A 24,783-nucleotide genomic window follows, 5' to 3' on the forward strand; every position below is an offset into this window, starting at 1 on the left:
CCTCGTGTACCTCGAGGTTGTGGACAAGCGGGACTAAGCCTCCGGCAAGGTCATCCCGGAGATGATCCTCCTCTCCCACCACCTCCGCAACAACCTCCACCACCCCAACGAATACATCCGCGGCGTCACGCTGCGGTTCCTCTGCCGGCTCCGCGAGCCGGAGCTGCTCCAGCCGATTGTGCCCGCCATCATCACCAATCTCGAGCACCCGCACCCTTTGGTCCGCCGACACGCGCTCTCCGCAATCTCTGTGATCTTCCGCCTGCCTTGTGGCGAGCAGCTCATTCCAAACGCGCCTTACCTTGTGGATCGTGCTCTCGCCATGGAGCAGGACCCAAGTGCACGGAGGAACGCGTTCCTCATGCTCTGCGACTGCTCGCCGGATCATGCGAACGCTTACTTGCTCAGCAACGCTGCCCGCGACGCCGAGTAGCCCAATGCCCTCCAGATGGCCGCCCTCGATTTCGTTCGCAAAGCCTACTCTCCTCGCTTCAGAACCACGTACATTGAGATCATCATGTCCCTCATCTCCACTGGCACAACTGATGCTGTTGTAGTATATGACTGCGCACGCACGCTCTTGTCTGTCTCCCGTGCACCGACCTTGATCCGCGCTGCTGTGGAAGCCTACTTCCGGCTGCTCAACTCACAAAGTGACAAGAAGGTGAGGCTTGTTATCTTGGACAGCCTGCACGAGCTGTGCACCTCACACCATTATATGATGGTCTCTTTTGTCATGGACATCCTGCACTTGCTTGCCAGAGCTGATGCTGATCAGCTGGATGACAGAGGCAAGGCTCTGAATTTGGTGCTTGGTTTGATCACCGCGCAGATTGTGGAGAAGGTCGTTTTATACCTCAAGAAGGAGGTTTTTGAGACAATGGATAGTATGCACGAGATGGCCTATGAATACTACCTGATGCTGGTGCAGGCGATACATGCCTGTGCCGTAGAGTACCCAAGTGTGGCTGGATTGGTGATGCACGTCCTCCTGGATTTCCTTGTGTATGGTGGTGACATTCCTTCAGCCTCGGATGTCATTATGTTTGTGTGTGACGTCATCGGGACCGACCCTTTGCTGCGTGTGTCCGTGATAGTGAGGCTGGTTGACTTGTTAAGTTTTATCCAGGATTCCTTCATCTGTTCATGTGCTCTCTGGATCCTTGGGGAGTACTCGTTTTCGCTATCTGAGGTCCGGAGAGCCATCTCTACCATTATGCGCACACTTGGAGATCAGCCCTTCAATGATGTCTCTGAGAACAGCGATGAATCTATTTTTGATTGCACTCCTACTAGTGGGTTGTTGGATTGCACGCATAGTCTCAGATTTCTCATTATGTCAGGTGATTTTCACTTGGCCGCCGTTGTTGCGTGTACGTTGACCAAGCTTGTGCTGAGGCTGGAGGAGGTTGAAGCAAACAAGGCATCAGCAGAGTCTTTGCTGATCATGGTGTCCATGCTGCAGCTGGGGAAGTCCTCTTACCTTCCCCACCCTATTGACAATGACTCATATGACAGAATTGTTTTCTGCGTTAGGTTGCTTTGTAGCACTGATTATGATCATGCAAGGAAGGTTTGGTTGCTGTCATGCCGCCAGAGCTTCACAAAGATGCTTGCTGAGAAGCAATCCAGGAAGAAGAATGACAAGATGAAGGTCGAGGCACAGAATGCCCATGCACATACTGATGATTCCATTGATTTCTACCACCTGGGCAGCAGGAGCGGAATGGGCCAACTTATTGAGTTGGAAGATGAGTTCCAAGATGATTTAAAGGCTGTAACTGGTGAATTCAAGGATGCAGATGATGCAAATAAATTGAACCGCCCTATTCAATTGACAGGGTTCAGTGATCCTTTGTATGCTGAAGGATTTGTTACCGTTAATCAGTACTATGATACTGTACTTGATATTACAGTGATAAACCGGACAAAAGAAACAATGCACAACTTGTGTTTGGAGTTTGCAACAGCATTTAAAAATGCAGTACTTGAGCGCTCTCCGAAGTACACCGTGGCTCCTAACGCAAGCAAGCAAATCCAGGCCAACATCAAGGTCTCTTCATCAAATGTTGGAATTATAATGACCCGCATCATTTATGAGACTTCTGATGAAATGGGGCCTTCAGAGGTGATCCTAAAAGATATGAGCATTAGCATTGCGGATTACATGACACCTGCCACATGCACTGATGTAGCTTTCCGGAAGATGTGGGCGGAGTGTCCGTGGAAAGCTAAGGTGAAGGTCAATACCGTGCTTCATGATGAGAAGGCATTTGTGAACTTTATAATCAAGTCAACAAACATGAACTGCCTAACACCATTGTCTGCGCTTGATGGGGACTGTGGGTTTGTTGCTGCCAATCTCTACGCCAAGAGTGTGTTTGGCGAGGATGCTTTGGTGAACATCAGCATAGAGAAGCAGTCCAACTCTAAGCTCAGTGGCTACATCGCTATACGTGGCTATGTCCAAGGACTGGTTCTTAATTTGATGCATACACTTATCCTTAAACAGCAGGCTACAGTTAACGCAGCCATGAGCGTGTGAGATGGGCCACAAGTATTATCGCTACCTGTATGAACGTGGCTATGTCTATGTCCATGTATTTTTCTTTTTTTATTAAACACATATGTTCAGTGTTTCGATAACAAAATAGATGTCAAACACGGAAATATTTATGAGAACTCAGTATTTTATTCATCACCGTACATATTTCAAGTACATGGATGTTAATTATATGCTCTCGTAGGAGTTTGCCTGTCTATTTGTAGAGTTCATCATGTAGAATACAACAGTGCAAAATAGATTGAAGTTTGACACTTTGATATAAGAAAAATAATCGCTAGAAGAGAGAAACATTAGCGCACAAAGGTAGCACGTAATCTTGACTTCCCAGGGGCTTAAGAGAAACATGATGCAGGGAGGCCGCCTTCCAACGCTGCCCGCATACATTTCAACAATAATTCAAACTAACTGGACAAAATTCTTTCAAACACTTCATAATTTATTCAAGTTCAGTTATAATTTACATAAAAAGGTCGACATTTCAACCGCTTAACAAAAAACTTGCAAAACCACCTAAACCCTATACCGTACGACCACCTCATAAGCATGGCCGCCGTGCCTTGCCGCACCGCTATCGGTGTCCTCATCGTCGTCGTGGCGCCGAAGGGCCACGACAGCCTTGTCCGGTGGCTGCCTGCCGCTCGCGCAGAAACCGCTCGGTACCTCCTGCTGTGCGGTGCCGAGTGACGCCGGGTCCACTACCGACTTTGCCTTCGGAGCCCTGGCGGCGGCCTTGCCGCGATCGGCGTTGGCGGAGCGCTAAGCGACCACTTCTCGCCATCAAGACAATGGTGGCGCCTGGCAGCCGTCTCCGTGATTGATAGAGTAGAAGTGGTTCAATGGATCATAAAAAATACATGAATGAAAATTGCCCATGCGCATATCTACGTAAGTTCAACAATGGAGAAATTAATACCAAACTCAAATAGAAACGGGGATGCATGCAAAAAAATTGGGGGGGGGGGGGGGGGGGGGTATTTGTTTTCTAACCCATTTTGTATCTCTTTAACAGATCCACGAATATAAACATGGGATATCTTTAGACGTATAGGGACATAATAAAATGACCTTAATTGCTAAATACAAAGTAGCACTCAGGCATTAACACAAATTACAGTATAAGACATATTAGTTACGTAATAGTATACTCTCTCGACCTTCGCTATAGGACGCACCCATTGGAAAATTGACATGGCAACATAGAAAAAACAAATTAAGGCACAAAAACAGTAGCTTCCAACACAAGCTCGGTCGTACGACGAACCATGATCCCATACACTTCACTCATATCAAGCTTCTCCGGGTTCCCACCATCGGGAAGCTTCCAGTCAAAGTGATAGAGAAGGCTCGCAAGAGCCATTTCGATGTTTGACACTCCAAACATCATACCGGGGCACATTCTCCGTCCAGCCCCACCTGGGAGGAACCTGAAGTCCATACCACCATAATCAACCTTTTCACTGTCAAACCTCTTGGGGATGAACTCGCTCGCGTCAGTCCAGCTCTTCTCATCCCTACCGATAGCTGACACATTCACGAACACAGTGGTGCCCCGTGGAATATCATAGCCCATGACCATTGTTTGCTCAGTGCAAAGCCTCAGCATGAGCAATGGCACCGGTGGATGCAACCTGAAGGTCTCCTTGATGACCATCTGTAGGTAGTGGAGCCGGCCATCATTGTCGGCCTCATTCACCTCGGTCTTGTCGTGGAGGACTCGGCGAACTTCAGATTGTGCGGCGGCCATTATGTGTGGGCTCCTCATCAACTCAGACATTGCCCAGATTGTTGTAGTGGCTGTAGTCTCTGATCCTGCAATGAAAAGATCCTGCTGACACACACGGAAATATGTGAGACTGAAATATCATGTAGAAAGCAAAATGTTGTAGCTAGGAGGGTTCAAAATTTCAGTAAAAGTTATGTTAATTATGGTGGGTATTGGAATATTTGTAACATTCAAATTTTGCACCATATTAACCTAATATTAAGCCAAATTTTACATTAGGAAAAATTCATCTGAATTAATTACATTTTCATCGCAAACCAAAATATTTTCCGAAATTCCTATAAGATCCCAAAATAATCTGGTGCCATTTTTTTGTTATATCATCTCTTGCCAAAAAATTCCACTACTGGAATTTTAATGGAAAACATAACTGGCGACCGTTCAATGGGAGAGAAATGCATTTCGAATGATTTTCCTGGCAGTTTTAGTTCTATTGGGAGTGACATTTTCTTTAGAACAACATGGAATTTTCTGGGAGGATAGCAGTTTTGAGCCTTCACTCCAGAAAGTGCCATGCTCTTATGAAGAAACTGCCACCCCGACCAACTAAAACTCCATCAAAATGTTTGCAAATGCCACCCCTCCCAGTGGACGGTCGCCAGATAACGGGGTCCAATTTTAAACAATTGTCTTGGGTAGTTAGTGGTGACTGGTGACTCACAAAGAGGACGCCGCTGATGTTTTCATGGGTGAGGGCGACCACGCCAATCCCGTCGTCCCTCTGGAACTGGAGCAGAGTGGTGAGTATGCCCCCCCTCTTCTCACGTCTGGCATCATTGTCCTCCTCGCCCTCCATAGCCGTTCTGTGATTGTTGATCATCGCGTCCATGATGGAGTGGATCCTCCGGTGCAGCTCCCACGTCGCCCTGAGAGGCTGGCCACCGATCGCCCGGGTGAGACGCGACGCCTCGAACAGGTCGATGAGGTTAAATCCGGACATGAGGTCCAACACCATGTCCAGTGTTGGGGAACGTAGTAATTTCAAAAAAAAATCTACGCACACGCAAGATCATGGTGATGCACAGCAACGAGAGGGGAGAGTGTTGTCTACGTACCCACGCAGACCGACTACGGAAGCGATCACACAACGTAGAGGAAGTAGTCGTACGTTTTCCCGATCCGACCGATCCAACCACCGTTACTCCGGCACCTCCGAGTTCTTAGCACACGTACAGCTCGATGACGATCCCCGGGCTCCGATCCAGCAAAGCGTCGGGGAAGAGTTCCGTCAGCACGAAGGCGTGGTGACGATCTTGATGTTCTACCGTCGCAGGGCTTCGCCTAAGTACCGCTACAATATGATCAAGGTGGAATATGGTGGCAGGGGGCACCGCACACGGCTAAGGAACGATCTCAAGGATCAACTTGTGTGTCTAGAGGTGCCCCCTGCCTCCGTATATAAAGGAGCCAAGGGGGAGGGGTGCGGCCAGCCCTATGGAGGCGCAGGAGGAGTCCTACTCCTACCGGGAGTAGGAGTCCCCCCCCCCAATCCTAGTTGGAATAGGAATCCTCGAGTGGGGAGAGAGAGAAGGGGGCCGACCACCTCTCCTAGTCCTAATAGGACTAGGGGAGGGGGGAGGCGCATAGCCCACCTTGGGCTGCCCCTTTCACCTTTCCACTAAAACCCACTAAGGCCCATTTGGTTTCCGGGGGTTCCGGTAACCTCCCGGTACTCCGGTAAAATCCCTATTTCACCCGGAACACTTCCGATATCCAAACATAGGCTTCCAATATATCAATCTTTATGTCTCGACCATTTCGAGACTCCTCGTAATGTCCGTGATCACATCCGGGACTTCGAACAACCTTCGGTACATCAAAATGCATAAACTCATAATAACTGTCATCGTAACGTTAAGCGTGCGGACCCTACGGTTCGAGAACAATGTAGACATGACTGAGACACATCTCCGGTCAATAACCAATAGCGGGACCTGGATGCCCATATTGGTTCCTACATATTCTACGAAGATCTTTATCGGTCAGACCGCATAACAACATATGTTGTTCCCTTTGTCATCGGTATGTTACTTGCCGGAGATTCGATCGTCGGTAACCAATACCTAGTTAAATCTCGTTACTGGCAAGTCTCTTTACTCGTTCCGTAATACATCATCCCGCAACTAACTCATTAGTTGCAATGCTTGCAAGGCTTATGTGATGTGCATTACCGAGAGGGCCCAGAGATACCTCTCCGACAATCGGAGTGACAAATCCTAATCTCGAAATACGCCAACCCAACATCTACCATTGGAGACACCTGTAGAGCTCCTTTATAATCACCCATTAACGTTGTGATGTTTGGTAGCACACAAAGTGTTCCTCCGGCAAACGGGAGTTGCATAATCTCATAGTCATAGGAACATGTATAAGTCATGAAGAAAGCAATAGCAACATACTAAACGATCGGGTGCTAAGCTAATGGAATGGGTCATGTCAATCAGATCATTCAACTAATGATGTGACCTCGTTAATCAAATAACAACTCTTTGTTCATGGTTAGGAAACATAACCATCTTTGATTAACGAGCTAGTCAAGTAGAGGCATACTAGTGACACTCTGTTTGTCTATGTATTCACACATGTATTATGTTTCCGATTAATACAATTCTAGTATGAATAATAAACATTTATCATGATATAAGGAAATAAATAATAACTTTATTATTGCCTCTAGGGCATATTTCCTTCAGTCTCCCACTTGCACTAGAGTCAATAATCTAGATTACACTGTAATGATTCTAACACCCATGGAGTCTTGGTGCTGATCATGTTTTGCTCGTGGAAGAGGCTTAGTCAACGGGTATGCAACATTCAGATCCGTATGTATCTTGCAAATCTCTATGTCTCCCACCTGGACTAGATCCAGGATGGAATTGAAGCGTCTCTTGATGTGCTTGGTCCTTTTGTGAAATCTGGATTCCTTTGCCAAGGCAATTGCACCAGTATTATCACAAAAGATTTTCATTGGACCCGATGCACTAGGTATGACACCTAGATCGGATATGAACTCCTTCATCCAGACTCCTTCGTTCGCTGCTTCCGAAGCAGCTATGTACTCCGCTTCACATGTAGATCCCGCTACGACGCTTTGTTTAGAACTGCACCAACTGACAGCTCCACCGTTTGATGTAAACACATATCCGGTTTGCGATTTAGAATCGTCCGGATCAGTGTCAAAGCTTGCATCAACGTAACCTCTTACGGTGAGCTCCTTGTCACCTCCATATACGAGAAACATATCCTTAGTCCTTTTCAGGTATTTCAGAATGTTCTTGACCGCTGTCCAGTGATCCACTCCTGGATTACTTTGGTACCTCCCTGCTAAACTTATAGCAAGGCACACATCAGGTCTGGTACACAGCATTGCATACATGATAGAGCCTATGGCTGAAGCATAGGGAACATCTTTCATTTTCTCTCTATCTTCTGCAGTGGTCGGGCATTGAGTCTGACTCAACTTCACACCTTGTAACACAGGCAAGAACCCTTTCTTTGCTTGATCCATTTTGAACTTCTTCAAAATCTTGTCAAGGTATGTGCTTTGTGAAAGTCCAATTAAGCGTCTTGATCTATCTCTATAGATCTTTATGCCTAATATGTAAGCAGCTTCACCGAGGTCTTTCATTGAAAAACTCTTATTCAAGTATCCCTTTATGCTATCCAGAAATTCTATATCATTTCCAATCAGTAATATGTCATCCACATATAATATCAGAAATGCTACAGAGCTCCCACTCACTTTCTTGTAAATACAGGCTTCTCCGAAAGTCTGTATAAAACCAAATGCTTTGATCACACTATCAAAGCGTTTATTCCAACTCCGAGAGGCTTGCACCAGTCCATAAATGGATCGCTGGAGCTTGCACACTTTGTTAGCTCTCTTTGGATCGACAAAACCTTCCGGTTGCATCATATACAACCCCTCTTCCAGAAATCCATTCAGGAATGCAGTTTTGACATCCATTTGCCAAATTTCATAATCATAAAATGCGGCAATTGCTAACATGATTCGGACAGACTTAAGCATCGCTACGGGTGAGAAGGTCTCATTGTAGTCAACCCCTTGAACTTGTCGAAAACCTTTCACGACAAGTCGAGCTTTGTAGACAGTAACATTACCGTCAGCGTCAGTCTTCTTCTTGAAGATCCATTTATTCTCAATCGCTTGCCGATCATCGGGCAAGTCAACCAAAGTCCATACTTTGTTCTCATACATGGATCCCATCTCAGATTTCATGGCTTCAAGCCATTTTGCAGAATCTGGGCTCACCATCGCTTCTTCATAGTTCGTAGGTTCATCATGATCTAGTAGCATGATTTCCAGAACAGGATTACCGTACCACTCTGGTGCGGATCTCGCTCTGGTTGATCTACGAGGTTCAGTAGTATCTTGTCCTGAAGTTTCATGATCATCATCATTAGCTTCCTCACTAATTGGTATAGGCGTCGCAGAAACAGTTTTCTGTGATGTACTACTTTCCAATAAGGGAGCAGGTACAGTTACCTCGTCAAGTTCTACTTTCCTCCCACTCACTTCTTTCGAGAGAAACTCCTTCTCTAAAAAGGATCCATTCTTAGCAACGAATGTCTTGCCTTCGGATCTGTGATAGAAGGTGTACCCAACAGTCTCCTTTGGGTATCCTATGAAGACACATTTCTCCGATTTGGGTTCGAGCTTATCAGGTTGAAGCTTTTTCACATAAGCATCGCAGCCCCAAACTTTAAGAAACGACAACTTTGGTTTCTTGCCAAACCATAGTTCATAAGGCGTCGTCTCAACGGATTTTGATGGTGCCCTATTTAATGTGAATGCGGCCGTCTCTAAAGCATAACCCCAAAATGATAGCGGTAAATCAGTAAGAGACATCATAGATCGCACCATATCTAGTAAAGTACGATTACGACGTTCGGACACACCATTACGCTGTGGTGTTCCGGGTGGCGTGAGTTGCGAAACTATTCCACAATTTTTCAAATGTACACCAAACTCGTAACTCAAATATTCTCCTCCACGATCAGATCGTAGAAACTTTATTTTCTTGTTACGATGATTTTCAACTTCACTCTGAAATTCTTTGAACTTTTCAAATGTTTCAGACTTGTGTTTCATTAAGTAGATATACCCATATCTGCTTAAGTCATCTGTGAAGGTGAGAAAATAACGATATCCGCCACGAGCCTCAATATTCATCGGACCACACACATCGGTATGTATGATTTCCAACAAATCTGTTGCTCTCTCCACAGTACGGAGAACGGTGTTTTAGTCATCTTGCCCATGAGGCACGGTTCGCAAGTACCAAGTGATTCATAATCAAGTGGTTCCAAAAGTCCATCAGTATGGAGTTTCTTCATGCGCTTTACACCGATATGACCTAAACGACAGTGCCACAAATAAGTTGCACTTTCATTATCAACTCTGCATCTTTTGGCTTCAACATTATGAATATGTGTATCACTACTATCGAGATTCATCAAAAATAGACCACTCTTCAAAGGTGCATGACCATAAAAGATATTACTCATATAAATAGAACAACCATTATTCTCTGATTTAAATGAATAACCGTCTCGCATTAAACAAGATCCAGATATAATGTTCATGCTCAACGCTGGCACCAAATAACAATTATTTAGGTCTAATATTAATCTCGAAGGTAGATGTAGAGGTAGCGTGCCGACCGCGATCACATCGACTTTGGAACCGTTTCCCACGCGCATCGTCACCTCGTCCTTTGCTAGTGTCCGCTTATTCCGTAGTCCCTGTTTCGAGTTGCAAATATTAGCAACAGAACCAGTATCAAATACCCAGGTGCTACTGCGAGCTCTAGTAAGGTACACATCAATAACATGTATATCACATATACCTTTGTTCACCTTGCCATCCTTCTTATCCGCCAAATACTTGGGGCAGTTCCACTTCCAGTGACCAGTCTGCTTGCAGTAGAAGCACTCAGTTTCAGGCTTAGGTCCAGACTTGGGTTTCTTCTCTTGAGCAGCAACTTGCTTGCCGTTCTTCTTGAAGTTTCCCTTCTTCTTCCCTTTGCCCTTTTTCTTGAAACTAGTGGTCTTGTTAACCATCAACACTTGATGCTCCTTCTTGATTTCTACCTCCGCAGCTTTCAGCATTGCGAAGAGCTCGGGAATAGTCTTGTTCATCCCTTGCATATTATAGTTCATCACGAAGCTCTTGTAGCTTGGTGGCAGTGATTGGAGAATTCTGTCAATGACGCAATCATCTAGAAGATTAACTCCCAATTGAATCAAGTGATTATTATACCCAGACATTTTGAGTATATGCTCACTGACAGAACTGTTCTCCTCCATCTTGCAGCTATAGAACTTATTGGAGACTTCATATCTCTCAATCCGGGCATTTGCTTGAAATATTAACTTCAACTCCTGGAACATCTCATATGCTCCATGACGTTCAAAACATCGTTGAAGTCCCGATTCTAAGCCGTAAAGCATGGCACACTGAACTATCGAGTAGTCATCAGCTTTGCTCTGCCAGACGTTCATAACATCTGGTGTTGCTCCAGCAGCAGGCCTGGCACCCAGCGGTGCTTCCAGGACGTAATTCTTCTGTGCAGCAATGAGGATAATCCTCAAGTTACGGACCCAGTCCGTGTAATTGCTACCATCATCTTTCAACTTTGCTTTCTCAAGGAACGCATTAAAATTCAACGGAACAACAGCACGAGCCATCTATCTACAATCAACATAAACAAGCAAGATACTATCAGGTACTAAGTTCATGATAAGTTTAAGTTCAATTAATCAAATTATTTAAGAACTCCCACTTAGATAGACATCCCTCTAATCCTCTAAATGATCACGTGATCCAAATCAACTAAACCATAATCGATCATCACGTGAGATGGAGTAGTTTTCAATGGTGAACATCGTTATGTTGATCATATCTACTATATGATTCACGCTCGACCTTTCGGTCTCCGTGTTCCGAGGCCATATCTGCATATGCTAGGCTCGTCAAGTTTAACCTGAGTATTCTGCGTGTGCAAAACTGGCTTGCACCCGTTGTAGATGGACGTAGAGCTTATCACACCCGATCATCACGTGGTGTCTGGGCACGACGAACTTTGGCAACGGTGCATACTCAGGGAGAACACTTCTTGATAATTTAGTGAGAGATCATCTTATAATGCTACCGTCAATCAAAGGAAGATAAGATGCATAAAAAGATAAACATCACATGCAATCAATATAAGTGATATGATATGGCCATCATCATCTTGTGCCTGTGACCTCCATCTCCGAAGCACCGTCATGATCACCATCGTCACCGGCGCGACACCTTGATCTCCATCGTAGCATCGTTGTCGTCTCGCCAATCTTATGCTTCCACGACTATCGCTACCGCTTAGTGATAAAGTAAAGCATTACATCGCGATTGCATTGCATACAATAAAGCGACAACCATATGGCTCCTGCCAGTTGCCGATAACTCGGTTACAAAACATGATCATCTCATACAATAAAATGCAGCATCATGCCATGACCATATCACATCACAACATGCCCTGCAAAAACAAGTTAGACGTCCTCTACTTTGTTGTTGCAAGTTTTACGTGGCTGCTACGGGCTTAAGCAAGAACCAATCTCACCTACGCATCAAAACCACAACGATAGTTTGTCAAATAGACTCCGTTTTAACCTTCGCAAGGACCGGGCGTAGCCACACTTGGTTCAACTAAAGTTGGAGAGACAGTCGCCCGCAAGCCACCTGTGTGCAAAGCACGTCGGGGGAACCGGTCTCGCGTAAGCGTACACGTAAGGTTGGTCCGGGTCGTCTCGTCCAACAATACCGCCGAACCAAAGTATGACATGCTGGTAGGCAGTATGACTTATATCGCCCACAACTCACTTGTGTTCTACTCGTGCATATAACATCAAACCATAAAACCTAGGCTCGGATGCCACTGTTGGGGAACATAGTAATTTCAAAAAATTTCCTACGCACACGCAAGCTCATGGTGATGCACAGCAACGAGAGGGGAGAGTGTTGTCTACGTACCCACGCAGACCGACTGCGGAAGCGATCACACAACGTAGAGGAAGCAGTCGTACGTTTTCCCGATCCGACCGATCCAAGCACCGTTACTCCGGCACCTCCGATTTCTTAGCGCACGTACAGCTCGATGACGATCCCCGGGCTCCGATCCAGCAAAGCGTCGGGGAAGAGTTCCGTCAGCACGACGGCGTGGTGACGATCTTGATGTTCTACCATCGCAGGGCTTCGCCTAAGCACCGCTACAATATGATCGAGGTGGAATATGGTGGCAGGGGCACCGCACACGGCTAAGGAACGATCTCAAGGATCAACTTGTGTGTCTAGAGGTGCCCCCTGCCTCCGTATATAAAGGAGCCAAGGGGGAGGGGTGCGGCCAGCCCTATGGAGGCGCAGGAGGAGTCCTACTCCTACCGGGAGTAGGACTCCCCCCCCCCCCCAATCCTAGTTGGAATAGGAATCCTCGAGTGGGGAGAGAGAGAAGGGGGCCGGCCACCTCTCCTAGTCCTAATAGGACTAGGGGAGGGGGAGGCGCATAGCCCACCTTGGGCTGCCCCTTTCACCTTTCCACTAAAGCCCACTAAGGCCCATTTGGTTCCCGGGGGGTTCCGGTAACCTCCCGGTACTCCGGTAAAATCCCGATTTCACCCGGAACACTTCCGATATCCAAACATAGGCTTCCAATATATCAATCTTTATGTCTCGACCATTTCAAGACTCCTCACCATGTCCGTGATCACATCCGGGACTCCGAACAACCTTCGGTACATCAAAATGCATAAACTCATAATAACTGTCATCGTAACGTTAAGCGTGCGGACCCTACGGTTCGGGAACAATGTAGACATGACTGAGACACATTTCCGGTCAATAACCAATAGCGGGACCTGGATGCCCATATTGGTTCCTACATATTCTACGAAGATCTTTATCGGTCAGACCGCATAACAACATACGTTGTTCCCTTTGTCATCGGTATGTTACTTGCCCGAGATTCGATCGTCGGTATCCAATACCTAGTTCAATCTCATTACTGGCAAGTCTCTTTACTCGTTCCGTAATACATCATCCCGCAACTAACTCATTAGTTGCAATGCTTGCAAGGCTTATGTGATGTGCATTACCGAGAGGGCCCAGAGATACCTCTCTGACAATCGGAGTGACAAATCCTAATCTCGAAATACGCCAACCCAACATCTACCATTGGAGACACCTGTAGAGCTCCTTTATAATCACCCATTAACGTTGGGACGTTTGGTAGCACACAAAGTGTTCCTCCGGCAAACGGGAGTTGCATAATCTCATAGTCATAGGAACATGTATAAGTCATGAAGAAAGCAATAACAACATACTAAACGATCGGGTGCTAAGCTAATGGAATGGGTCATATCAATCAGATCATTCAACTAATGATGTGACCTCGTTAATCAAATAACAACTCTTTGTTCATGGTTAGGAAACATAATCATCTTTGATTAACGAGCTAGTCAAGACATACTAGTGACACTCTGTTTGTCTATGTATTCACACATGTATTATGTTTCCGATTAATACAATTCTAGTATGAATAATAAACATTTATCATGATATAAGGAAATAAATAATAACTTTATTATTGCCTCTAGGGCATATTTCCTTCATCCAGCTCCTCCAGGTACGCGTCCCGCTGCGCGCACCTATCACCCACGGACGCCCTCATGACTATGCCGTTCATCATCGTCACTCGGCTGCTACGTCACACGGCTTGCGCGCAAGTACTCTTGTGCACCTACGTCACTCGGCTTGTGCGCAACCCCACAAGGTTGTTAAGATGATTTAGTAGATGTGTCAGTATCGGTTTCATCTGCGAGAAATCTTGAGAAAAACACGATCGCCTGCCAGTGGGAGGCTTTGCGTGTTCAGCCAATCTACACGGAGTGAATCTGGAACTCTTAGTGCATTTCTTTTTCACTCTCGCCCCGGCGAAAGCACACAATGCAGATCCATGCGTGGGAGCTACTACCTCCGTCCTGGTTTATTAGTCCCGTTCGTATTTTGTGCTAAACTTTGATCATAGATCTAACTTTAAAAACATCAGTTGCATGTCATAAAAAATATATCGTTGGATTATCGTTGGATTCGTATTTGAATATAGTATCTAAGGATATTATTTTTTATGACATGCATTAATATTTTGTTAGTTAAATTTAAGATGATATTTTGACACAAAATATAATGAGGACCAATAAACCAAGACGGAGGTAGTAGTTCAATAGGCTTCTGGGTGAAATCGCCTACTTTACTTTTTATACGTCTCTTTTGAGCAGTCCTTGGCTTCTTTGTTTGATGATGACGATAGCTCTTCTCTAGCCCGTAAAAATATAGATATGGTCCATGACGGAACGGACAACGAAACTTTACGATATCTTTAAACGACAAAATGAAATGAAAAAGAAAAAAACATATAAAAAATTGAAAAAAGGATAGAAAAATTGGAAAAGAAAGAAAAGCCGGTTAGGGAAGGTTGTAGAACCTTCCCAAAACCGGATATGAATTATCTGGGCCGGCCCACTTATACACAATGGGGTGTGCGGGGGGTTATAGCTGGCAAAACGGGTCGGGCCAACTAGGCCAGCCCGCGAGCACGCCGGCATGGCCCGCCATAGGCCAGGCACGGCACGGGCTTAAAGGGCCGTGTCCGGCATGTGGCACATCTTGAGCCGTGCCTGGCTTGGAGGCTGGGCATGCGAGCCGGCATGGCATGACCCGTTTGAATTCTCAAAATAGAATAATTTTTGACGTGCCTAAAATAGCACAACCAATGGATTCTCAAAATAATAATAATAAAAGCCCATCCAAAGGGGACGTGACCCAGCCCAATCGACCACTCATTGCGGAGCTTGGTTGCCCTTGCTCCGGCCGCCGCCCTCCCTCCCTCCTTTCTCCCCCAAATTCGCCCCTCCATTACCGCCCTTGGCCCTTGGCGTCCTCCTCCCCCTTGTCCCACTCCATCCCCCGGCACAGTTTCTTCCTCAGTAGAGCGAGGGGGATCTGTCCGTCGCCACCACAACACCTGTTTCTTGCCGCAAAGCCGCCACCCCGCGCCGTTCTAGATCACTGACCTGGAGAGCGGGGAGGTGGGCAGCGAGAGGCCATCGATCCACTATGGCGGAATGGGCGTCGCTTCAGCCGGACCTGATCCGTCGCGTCGGCGACTGCCTGCTGGCCACCAGCGGCGTCGATTCGTACATGGACCTCAGGGCCGTCTGCCCCAGCTGGCGGTCCGCCGTCGCCAAGCCATCTCCACTGGCCGCAGTGGCCGACCTCCGCTTCCGCCCGCGGCAGTGGGTCGTGCTCGAGGAGGGACCCCTCTTCCTCAACGTCTCCACCGGGCGCATCCGCCGCCTTGGCCTACCTCTGCTCCGCGACTACATCTTCGTCGGTGCATCCGATGGTCTCCTCATCCTCGGGGACAGGGAGCGCCCGCATGCCGCTCGTGTCCTCAACCCGTTGACGGGCGACATGCTCTGCTTTGCGGCGCCGATACCTCGGGAACCTAATGTGCTGGCTGCAGTCACCGGCTGTGAACCAACGCTCATCTTCTTTTTCCAGTATCGTGCTGGCATGTACCATAGGATATACGACGACATCCCGGCGTATTATAATCTAGAGCAAGACGGCCATGCTGTTTGCAGTGCTGATCCAACAAGCCAGTTGTGTGCGATGCAGTTCCAAGATGCACTATGCGAAGATGATGGTCTCTTCTACCTTAAAAGCATGATCACCTATGCAGGCCATGTTTACTTTCTCAACTCTGCAGCAACTTTATTCAAGATTGTCTGGAGCGGCAGCCACTGGTATGCCAAACGGATAGTAGAAACTCATTTGCAGGATGGCTGTATTTATCTCGTGGAATCTACTGGTAAACTGCTGCTGGTTCAGGATGAACCGGAAACTTTAAGCGTTTTCAGCGTTGATGTCGAGCGGAAGGTACTTGAACCAATCGAAAGTATCGGCAGCTGGGCACTCTTCCTTTGTTTCAACAAGTGCTTGTCAGTTGATGCAGATAAGCTTCCATCGATTGAGGGCAACTGCATATACAAGTACTCTCGTAGATTCAGGGGTGATACCATGTATGTCCGGTATGACCTCAGCAACAGCAAGAAAGAATGCATCACCGGTCTCAAGGTGCGTGATCCTCAAAGTATACTAATTCCTTTTATGAAAAGTGAGACCATTCATGAAGGTCCTTTGAGCCTTGCTCAGATTCTCCTGACTGCCTATCCAAAAGTGGCTCTGCTGAGGGATCTCTAGTACTTGTTGAATTTCAAATGTTGTGCTGCTATGGTGCTACCTTGCCCTTAAAAAGTGACGAACACTAGTTGTTATGGACATGCATGTTCGAACAGACTATTTACTAGAGTGTTTGCATTGCACATTGTATGAAGACTAGTTGCATTCCTCTCTGTTTTATCTTTTCATCCAGTGTTGTAGCTCCAGAGTCACGCGCCTTCCTGATGCCCTCTGTCGTTGGTGCTTAATGACATGTTGTTCTTTTGTTGCATAGTTGTAAGTGTAGTTGTTTATACTTTGGTTCCACCACTCGGACGGTTGATCTACGACAAATATCATACATTAGGTTAGGTATTACCAGCACAAATGCATGTGCGTTGCAACGGGAGAAGATTTCATCACACTCCCCTATTTTAATGAGTATGTGTTGGAAATATGAGCAAATTACTACGAGATTTAATCTGAATAAACAGAAGATAAATCATGACTACAGCAACAGAGATTAAACTAATCATGTGAACTAGCATAGCTGATAAACAGATCACATCTAGGGAACATACTAGAAACATGAATTCTACCACGATCTTGAACAGGAAGGATAGAATCACATACGGTGCAGCGGGAGCAACACCGCCGGCGTTGACGTTGTCACCCATGTCGTCGAGGACGAGGTTGCCGAGGTCGGGAAAGAAGTCGTCGTTCGCGAAGTCGTCGCTGCCAGCAGTCGCGCGAGTGTGCTCCCCAAAAACCTGATCGCCCCTCTCCCGTACAGGATCACGAGAGGCGGGGTTCCGGAGGCCTGCTGTCCCTTCTCGCGGTGCACGCCGGAAGGAGGGATGGAGAAGACTTTCTTGGCGGCGCAATGATCTGGAACGGTGGTGAGAAACCATACGAGCGACGGCGGCTAGGGTAGACATCTGCTTGACTATATAGTGCGGGCCGGGTAGGTCGTGGGAATAAACCCCACGTCCGAGTCGTCACGATCCAAAAGAATCGGAAACGGTTCAGTAATTAACGTGTCCGTTAATTATTATTAATGACTCATTAATTTTCCCGAGCAGCAAAAATATAGACAACGTGCATAGCTCTGTCCTCGGCTCGGCTCAATCCCGCAACCCGCGGCGCGTCGTGACGAGCGAGGAGGAGGAGCGCGCGTGTAGGTCTTCTCTTCTCATGCTCATACAAGTGGTAGAAGAGCTCACCTTATAAAGAGGTGCAACTCTCTCTCAACTTCCGGGGTGGGACTAAACTTTAGCCTCACTCACTCCACTCACATGTGTGCATGAATGGGCCAAGAGAATTTCAGAATTTTAGTTAGGCTTTGGGCCAAAGGCCTACTAGCAAAATTCCAACAATCCCCTACAAAGTCTCATTGGCACATCTCATCATTTAGTTCCAAAACATTGTTTTATATATCGGTGCTTAGTGGAGACTGTGAAGTTGAACTTCCACTTAGAAATTTATGCTACACTAGATCACAACTTGAATAGTGGACTATGCCTTGAACTACAAGTTTTCTGTGAAACTAGTTTCACACAAATTCTTGACCGATACTGGGCTGCCGCAAGGCTTCCCCGCGGGTGGAGCGTATACGTCATACTCCAGGGCCTTTCATGAATTTATTAGAGAACACCCAATTCTCACAGACTGCGACGTTAACAGTCAAATTCATATAGGTGTGTTCCTCAGAAGATGTTCTGCAGGACAACATCTTTGCTTACCCGAATAAGCCACTTGGAATACATTAAGATAAGTATCAACCTGCCATGCAGATCAGAAGAGTATTGCATCTTCACGGAGTGGGATAATTAATATAGGGATACTCTCCTCCCAGCTGACCAACAGCTTGTCTCCCACTTCTACTTCACGGGATCTCCGATCACATAGAGTGGGTTACCACTATGGACAACTCATGCGGTAGGTCTCAAACCCATCTCCATCGATGCATTATCTATCACATTATGTGATAGACCCTTTGTGAAGGGATCTACGAAGTTTTTCGACGTTTGGATATAATCCAACGTAATAACTCCGGAGTTCCTCAATTTTCTGACAGATTTTAGTCTCCTCTTCACATGCCTTGAGGACTTCATATTGTCCTTAGAACTGTTTATCTTGACGATCACAGTTTGATTATCACAGTTCATCAGGATAGGGGGTATTGGTTTTTCAACCATAGGTAAGTCCATCAAGAGTTCACGAAGTCACTCTGCTTCAACAGTGGCAGTGTCTAATGCTGTGAGTTCTGCTTCCATAGTTGACCTCGTTAAGATGGTATGCTTGCAAGACATCCAGGAAACAGCGCCACCACCAACTGTAAAAACATAACCACTTGTGGCCTTAATCTCATCAGCATCAGATATCCAGTTTGAGTCACTATAACCCTCCAGTACCCTTGGATACCCGGTGTAGTGAATCCCATAGCTCGCGGTGCCTTTCAAATAGCACATAACTCTCTCAAGCGCATGCCAATGATCATCTCCCAGTTTTGACACAAACCGACTCAGCTTGCTCACAGTAAAAGAGATGTCAGGCCTCGTGGCACTCGCCAAATACATAAGCGAGCCAATAATCTGAGAATACCTCAGTTGATCTCTAGCAATCCGTCGATTCTTTCGAAGCAACACACTAGCATCATATGGAGTTGGAGAAGGCGTGCAGTCGCTATACCCAAAATGACTCAAGACCTTTTCCACATAATGAGACTGAAGCAATGTGATCCCACCATTCTCATCTCTCAACAGCTTGATGTTTAAGATAACATCAGCTACTCCTAGATCCTTCATCTCAAAACAGCGAGATAAGAAATCCTTAACCTCCTTGATTAAATCAAGTTTGGTTCCAAAGATCAATATGTCGTCGACATACAGAGAAAGAATAACTCCCTCGCCCCCACCATAGCGATAGTACACGCACTTGTCACCATCGTTTACTACAAAGCCGACAGTAGTTAATGTTCTTTTGAACTTCTCATGCCACTCCTTAGGAGCTTGTTTAAGGCCATATAAAGACTTTAATAACTTGCACACCTTTCCTTCCTGACCAGGTACTACAAAACCATCTGGCTGATCCATGTAAATTTCCTCCTTCAACTCTCCATTGAGGAAAGCCGTCTTAATGTCCATTTGATGAACGAGAAGACCATGTGAGGCAGCCAGTGATAGTAGCACCCGAATTGTGGTCAGTCTAGCCACGGGTGAGTAAGTATCAAAGAAGTCTTCACCTTGTTTCTGGGTATAACCCTTGGCCACAAGCCGTGCCTTGTACTTTTCAATCGTACCATCAGGTCTAAGCTTCTTCTTGAACACCCACTTATATCCTACAGGTTTGCACCCATAAGGACGGTCAGTGATCTCCCAGGTACCGTTAGCTAAGATGGAATCCATCTCGCTACGTACAGCTTCCTTCTAGTAGTCAGCATCAGGAGATGCATAGGCTTCTGAAATAGTCCTGGGTGTGTCATCCACAAGGTACACAATGAAATCTGTTGGAAATATGCCCTAGAGGCAATAATAAATTAGTTATTATTATATTTCCTTGTTCATGATAATCGTTTATTATCCATGCTAGAATTGTATTGATAGGAAACTCAGATACATGTGTGGATACATAGACAACACCATGTCCCTGGTAAGCCTCTAGTTGACTAGCTCGTTGATCAATAGATGGTTACGGTTTCCTGACCATGGACATTGGATGTCATTGATAATGGGATCACATCGCTAGAAGAATGATGTGATGGACAAGACCCAATTCTAAGCATAGCACAAGATCGCGTAGTTCGCATGCTAAAGCTTTTCTAATGTCAAGTATCATTTCCTTAGACCATGAGATTGTGCAACTCCCGGATACCGTAGGAATACTTTGGGTGTGCCAAACGTCACAACGTAACTGGGTGGCTATAAAGGTACACTACAGGTATCTCCGAAAGTGTCTGTTGGGTTGGCACGAATCGAGACTGGGATTTGTCACTCCGTGTAAACGGAGAGGTATCTCTAGGCCCACTCGGTAGGACATCATCATAATGTGCACAATGTGACCAAGGAGTTGATCACGGGATGATGTGTTACGGAACGAGTAAAGAGACTTGCCGGTAACGAGATTGAACAAGGTATCGGGATACCGACGATCGAATCTCGGGCAAGTATCGTACCACTAGACAAAGGGAACTGTATACGGGATTGATTGAATCCTCGACATCGTGGTTCATCCGATGAGATCATCATGGAACATGCGGGAGCCAACATGGGTATCCAGATCCCGCTGTTGGTTATTGGCCGGAGAGTTATCTCGGCCATGTCTGCATGACTCCCGAACACGTAGGGTCTACACACTTAAGGTTCGATGACGCTAGGGTTATAGGGAATAGATATACGTGGTTACCAAATGTTGTTCGGAGTCCCAGATGAGATCCCGGACGTCACGAGGAGTTTCGGAATGGTCCAGAGGTAAAGATTTATATATGGGAAGTCCTGTTTTGGTCACCGGAAAAGTTTCGGGTTTTATCGGTAACGTACCGGGACCACCGGGAGGGTCCCGGGGGTCCACCAAGTGGGGCCACCAGCCCCGGAGGGCTGCATGGGCCAAGTGTGGGAGGGGACCAGCCCCAGGTGGGCTGGTGCGCCCCCCCACCAACGCCCAAGGCGCAAGGGAGAGTGGAAGGGGGCAAACCCTAGGCTCAGATGGGCCTAAGGCCCACCTAGTGGTGCGCCCCCTCTCTCCCCCCTTGGCTGCCCCCCTTAGATAGGATCTAGGGCTGGCCGCCACCCCTAGGGGTGGAAACCTAGGTGGGGGTGCAGCCCCTCACCTCCCCCTATATATACTTGAGGTTTTGGGCTGCCAGAGACACGATTCAATCTCCTTCTTGGCGCAGCCCTACCCCTCTCCCTCCTCGTCTCTTGCGGTGCTTAGCGAAGCCCTACTGGAGTACCACGCTCCTCCACCACCACCACGCCGTCGTGCTGCTGCTAGATGGAGTCTTCCCCAACCTCTCCTTCTCCCCTTGCTGGATCAAGGCGTTGGAGACGTCACCGGGCTGTACGTGTGTTGAACGCGGAGGTGCCGTCCGTTTGGCACTAGGATCTCTGGTGATTTGGATCACGACGAGTACGACTCCTTCAACCCCGTTCTCTTGAACCCTTCCGCTTAGCGATCTACAAGGGTATGCAGATGCACTCTCCTTCCCCTCGTTGCTGGTTTCTCCATAGATAGATCTTGGTGACACGTAGGAAATTTTTGAATTTCTGCTACGTTCCCCAACAGTGGCATCATGAGCTAGGTCTATGCGTAGTTACTATGCACGAGTAGAACACAAAGTAGTTGTGGGCGTCGATTTTGTCAATTTACTTGCCGTTACTAGTCTTATCTTGATTCGGCGGCATTGTGGGATGAAGCGGCCCGGACCAACCTTACACGTACGCTTACGTGAGACCGGTTCCACCGACTGACATGCACTAGTTGCATAAGGTGGCTGGCAGGTGTCTGTCTCTCCCACTTTAGTCGGATCGGATTCGATGAACAGGGTCCTTATGAAGGGTAAATAGAAATTGGCAATTCATGTTGTGGTTTTGGCGTAGGTAAGAAACGTTCTTGCTAGCTAGCTATAGCAGCCACGTAAAAACTTGCAACAACAATTAGAGGACGTCTAACTTGTTTTTGCAGCAAGTGTTTTGTGATGTGATATGGCCAAAGGATGTGATGAATGATATATGTGATGTATGAGATGATCATGTTCTTTTAATAGGAATCACGACTTGCATGTCGATGAGTATGACAACCGGCAGGAGCCATAGGAGTTGTCTTAATTTATTTATGACCTGCGTGTCAATATAAACGTCATGTAATTACTTTACTTTATTGCTAACCGTTAGCTATAGTAGTAGAAGTAATACTTGGCGAGACAACTTCATGAAGACACGATGATGGAGATCATGGTGTCATGCCGGTGACGATGATGAACATGGAGCCCCGAAGATGGAGATCAAAAGGAGCAAAATGATATTGGCCATATCATGTCACTTTTTGATTGTATGTGATGTTTATCATGTTTTTGCATCTTATTTGCTTAGAACGACGGTAGTAAATAAGATGATCCCTCATTAAAATTTCAAGAAAGTGTTCCCCCTAACTGTGCACCGTTGCGGAAGTTCGTCGTTTCGAAGCACCACGTGATGATCGGGTGTGATAGATTCTTACGTTCGAATACAATGGGTGTTGACGAGCCTAGAATGTACAGACATGGCCTCAGAACACAAGAGACCGAAAGGTCGAGCATGAGTCGTATGGTAGATACGACCAACATAAAGATGTTCACCGATGATGACTAGTCCGTCTCACGTGATGATCGGACACGGCCTAGTTGACTCGGATCATGTAATCACTTAGATGACTAGAGGGATGTCTATCTGAGTGGGAGTTCATAAGATGAACTTGTTTATCCTGAACATAGTCAAAAGGATTTTGCAAATTATGTCATAGCTCGCGCTTTAGTTCTACTGTTTAGATATGTTCCTGGAGAAAATTTAGTTGAAAGTTGATAGTAGCAATTATGCACACTAGGTCCGTAAACTGAGGATTGTCCTCGTTGCTTCATAGAAGGCTTATGTCCTTAATGCACCGCTCAGTGTGCTGAACCTCGAACGTCGTCTGTGGATGTTGCGAACATCTGACATACACATTTTGATAACTATGTGATAGTTCAGTTAAACGGTTTAGAGTTGAGGCACCGAAGACGTTTTGAAACGTCGTGAAACATATGAGATGTTTCGAGGGCTGAAATTGGGATTTCAGGCTCGTGCCCACGTCAAGAGGTATAAGACCTCCGACGATTTTCTTAGCCTGCAAACTAAGGGAGAAAAGCTCAATTGTTGAGCTTGTGCTCAGATTGTCTGAGTACAACAATCATTTGAATCGAGTGGGAGTTAATCTTCCAGATGAGATAGTGATGTTTCTCCGAAGTCATTACCACCAAGCTGCTAGAGCTTCGTGATGAACTATGATATATCAGGGACATATATGATGATCCTTGAGATATTCGCGATGTTTGACACCACAAAGGTAGAAATCAAGAAGGAGCATCAATTGTTGATGGTTGGTGAAAACACTAGTTTCAAGAAGGGTAAGGGCAAGAAGGGATACTTCATGAAACGGCAAAACAGCTGCTGCTCTAGTGAAGAAACCCAAGGTTGAACCCAAACCCGAGACTAAGTGCTTCTTAATAAGGGGAACAACCACTGCAGCAGAATTACCCTAGATACTTGGTAGATGAGAAGGCTGGCAAGGTCGATAGAAGTATATTGGATATACATAGTGTTAATGTGTACTTTACTAGTACTGCTAGTAGCACCATGGTATTAGATACCGGTTCGGCTGCTAAGTGTTAGTAAACTCGAAATAAAAGGCTGCAGAGTAAACGGAGACTAGCTAAAGGTGAGCTGGCGATATGTGTTGGAAGTTTTTCCCAAGCTTGATGTGATCAAGCATCGCACGCTCCCTCTATCATCGAGATTGGTGTTTGCGTTGAGCATAGACATGATTGGATTATGTCAATCACAATACGGTTATTCATTTAAGGAGAATAATGGTTACTCTGAATAATACCTTCAATGGTCTTGCACCTAAAATGAATGGTTTATTGAATCTCGATCGTAGTGATACACATGTTCATGCCAAAAGATATAAGATAGTAATGATAGTATCACCTACTTGTGGAACTGCCACGTAAGTCATATCGGTATAAAGCGCATGAAGAAACTCCATGTTGATGGATCTTTGGGCTCACTCGTTTTGAAAAGTTTGAGACATGCGAACCATGTCTATTGGTGTATATGCATGAAGAAACTCCATGCAAATGGACCGTTTGGACTCACTTGATTTTGAATCACTTGAGACATGCAAATCATACCACATGGGCAAGATGACTGAAAGTCTCGTTTCAGTGAAATGGAACTAGGAAGCAACTTGTTGGAAGTAATACATTTTGATGTGTATAGTCCAATGAGTGCTGAGGCGTGTAGTGGATATCGTTATGTTCTTACTTCACAGATGATTTGAGTAGATGTTTAGTATATTTACTTGATGAATCACGAGTCTGAATTATTGAAAGGTTCAAGTAATTTCAGGGTGAAG

The 24,783-nt window shown here is 46.1% G+C and overlaps 1 protein-coding gene and 1 pseudogene across 1 annotated transcript; one reads left to right on the plus strand and one right to left on the minus strand.

Annotated features, from left to right (window-relative positions):
- Positions 1-61: 61 nt before the first annotated feature.
- Positions 62-2,433, plus strand: LOC125549374 (annotated as a pseudogene).
- A 1,343-nt stretch (positions 2,434-3,776) lies between these two features.
- On the minus strand, positions 3,777-14,101 carry LOC125549375 (desmethyl-deoxy-podophyllotoxin synthase-like). Its single transcript, XM_048712808.1, has 3 exons — positions 14,017-14,101; positions 5,011-5,297; positions 3,777-4,391 (listed from the first exon to the last, which is right to left on the minus strand). The coding sequence occupies exons 1-3, from the start codon at positions 14,099-14,101 to the stop codon at positions 3,777-3,779; spliced, it is 987 nt and encodes a 328-aa protein (XP_048568765.1).
- Positions 14,102-24,783: the final 10,682 nt, after the last annotated feature.

Source organism: Triticum urartu, chromosome 3 (genome assembly GCF_003073215.2).
Source record: "Triticum urartu cultivar G1812 chromosome 3, Tu2.1, whole genome shotgun sequence".
Taxonomy (NCBI): Eukaryota; Viridiplantae; Streptophyta; class Magnoliopsida; order Poales; family Poaceae; genus Triticum; species Triticum urartu.